Source organism: Megascapheus bottae, chromosome 16 (genome assembly GCF_031878675.1).
Source record: "Megascapheus bottae isolate mThoBot1 chromosome 16, mThoBot2.hap1, whole genome shotgun sequence".
Lineage (NCBI taxonomy): Eukaryota > Metazoa > Chordata > Mammalia > Rodentia > Geomyidae > Megascapheus > Megascapheus bottae.
This window is the reverse complement of record NC_143524.1, coordinates 10107448-10109206: the sequence shown is the minus strand read 5'-3', so window position 1 is coordinate 10109206 and position 1759 is coordinate 10107448. Positions and strand designations below refer to the sequence as shown.

General features: G+C 40.2%; 1 protein-coding gene across 1 annotated transcript; it reads right to left on the bottom strand.

The window, feature by feature from the left end:
• Positions 1–228: 228 nt before the first annotated feature.
• On the bottom strand, positions 229–1349 carry LOC150052669 (olfactory receptor 5M5). The gene has a single exon (XM_090348761.1). It carries the CDS (start codon positions 1347–1349, stop codon positions 393–395), a length of 957 nt encoding a protein of 318 aa, XP_090204887.1. The 3' UTR covers positions 229–392.
• Between the last annotated feature and the right edge of the window lie 410 nt (positions 1350–1759).

Here is a 1759-nt window from a genome sequence, read left to right as displayed (position 1 = left end):
ATACCTCATTGAAACCCATGAATAACTGCTCAAAAATGTGAGAGAAGAAAGACTGGAAAGGCTTAACATGGAGTTAACTTGGTCAAAGTACAAACATAAACATGTATACAATTAATTTAAATAATGCATAAAACTATAAATGTAAAATAACATAGAAGGTCTTATAAAATCATATAAAAGCATTTATTCCCACTTTCACCCTGCACATGCATGTTGCACACTGGCCTGCTGACTTCTTCATCTTTTGTCCCCATTTCCTTCAATGTTTCCTTTGATATTGTCACAATGCATCATAGATATAAAATGAATTTGCAGAGAATTCTACTGAAGTCCAATTGAGTTTTCATAAATCCATCTGAAATTTCATGTTTAAAGAGAAATCCTACATGATTTTACTTCAAAAGCACATTTCTTTTGGTCAGCTTCTGAAAAGCTTTTTTCACATCCTTGTTCCTCAGGCTATAAATGATGGGGTTCAACATGGGACTTACAAATGTATAGAAGACAGCAATAATTTTGGACTGCTCCACTGACTTGTCGGTGGGAGGTCTGACATACATACAGAACAGGGTCCCATAAAACACAGTCACTGCCACCAGATGGGACCCACAGGTGGAGAAAGCTTTGCGTCTACCTTCAGCGGAACGCATCCTCAGGATGGCAATAAGAATGAAAAGGTAGGAAATGAGAATGATGAGGAGAGAGTTGGACAAGTTAAATCCCGCCACCACAAACATGGATGTCTCCTTAATAGTAGTGTCCGAACAGGAGAGCCTGATGAGAGGTGGATCAGCACAGTAGAAGTGGTTGATGACATTGGAGGCGCAGAAGGTCAAGCGATATGTCCACATGGTTTCCATCAGCCCACTTAAAAACCCATAGATGTATGGGCCAGCAATTAGGCGAATACACACTCCCTTGGACATCTTGCTGCTGTAAAGTAAAGGGTTACAGATAGCCATATACCTATCATAGGCCATCACAGCTAACATGTAATATTCCGTGATCACCATGGCAATGAAAAAGTAACACTGGACCAAACAAGCAGTATAGGAAATGGTTTTCTTCTCAGATAAAAAGTTCACCAGCATCTTGGGAGTCACATTAGTGGAGTAGCACAAATCCAAGCAGGACAAACTGGCAAGAAAGAAGTACATGGGCGTATGTAGGCGTGAATCTACCCGGATCAACAGTACCATCCCTAAATTTCCCCCAACAGTGATCAGGTAGATCACCAGGAACACCACAAAGAGGACAGGCTGAAGTTCCGGACGATCCGTTAATCCCAAGAGAATAAATTCAGTCACCAAGGTGAAATTTCCTAGGACCATTTTCTTAGGTACCAGCATGTTTGCTTAGAGGAATTGAAAATGAATGAAAAGGGAATGAGATACCCATTAGACAGCTATTCTCGTCTCCTCTTATTCTCCCCCTCCTCTTCTCTGTCATTGACTCTCACACAGGTGCTACTGAAGAGGTTCTGAGAATGGAAGCACACTTAAGCCAAAGAAAATCAGGGTCTAAATTAGTTGAGAATACATTGTGCAGATAATTACAAATGGGAGGGGTCCCTGAGCCATCAATTTGATTTACAATGGAAGAATTGTGACCTACATCTCATCTAAAAGAAGACAGAACCTACACTGGTTTCTTAAACTCTAGAATAATGAACTTTCTCTAAACTCTGTGCACTGGCCTAGTATTAGACAAAATGATAATACATTACTGACACGAACTTATAACAGCAAGCATTACTAAC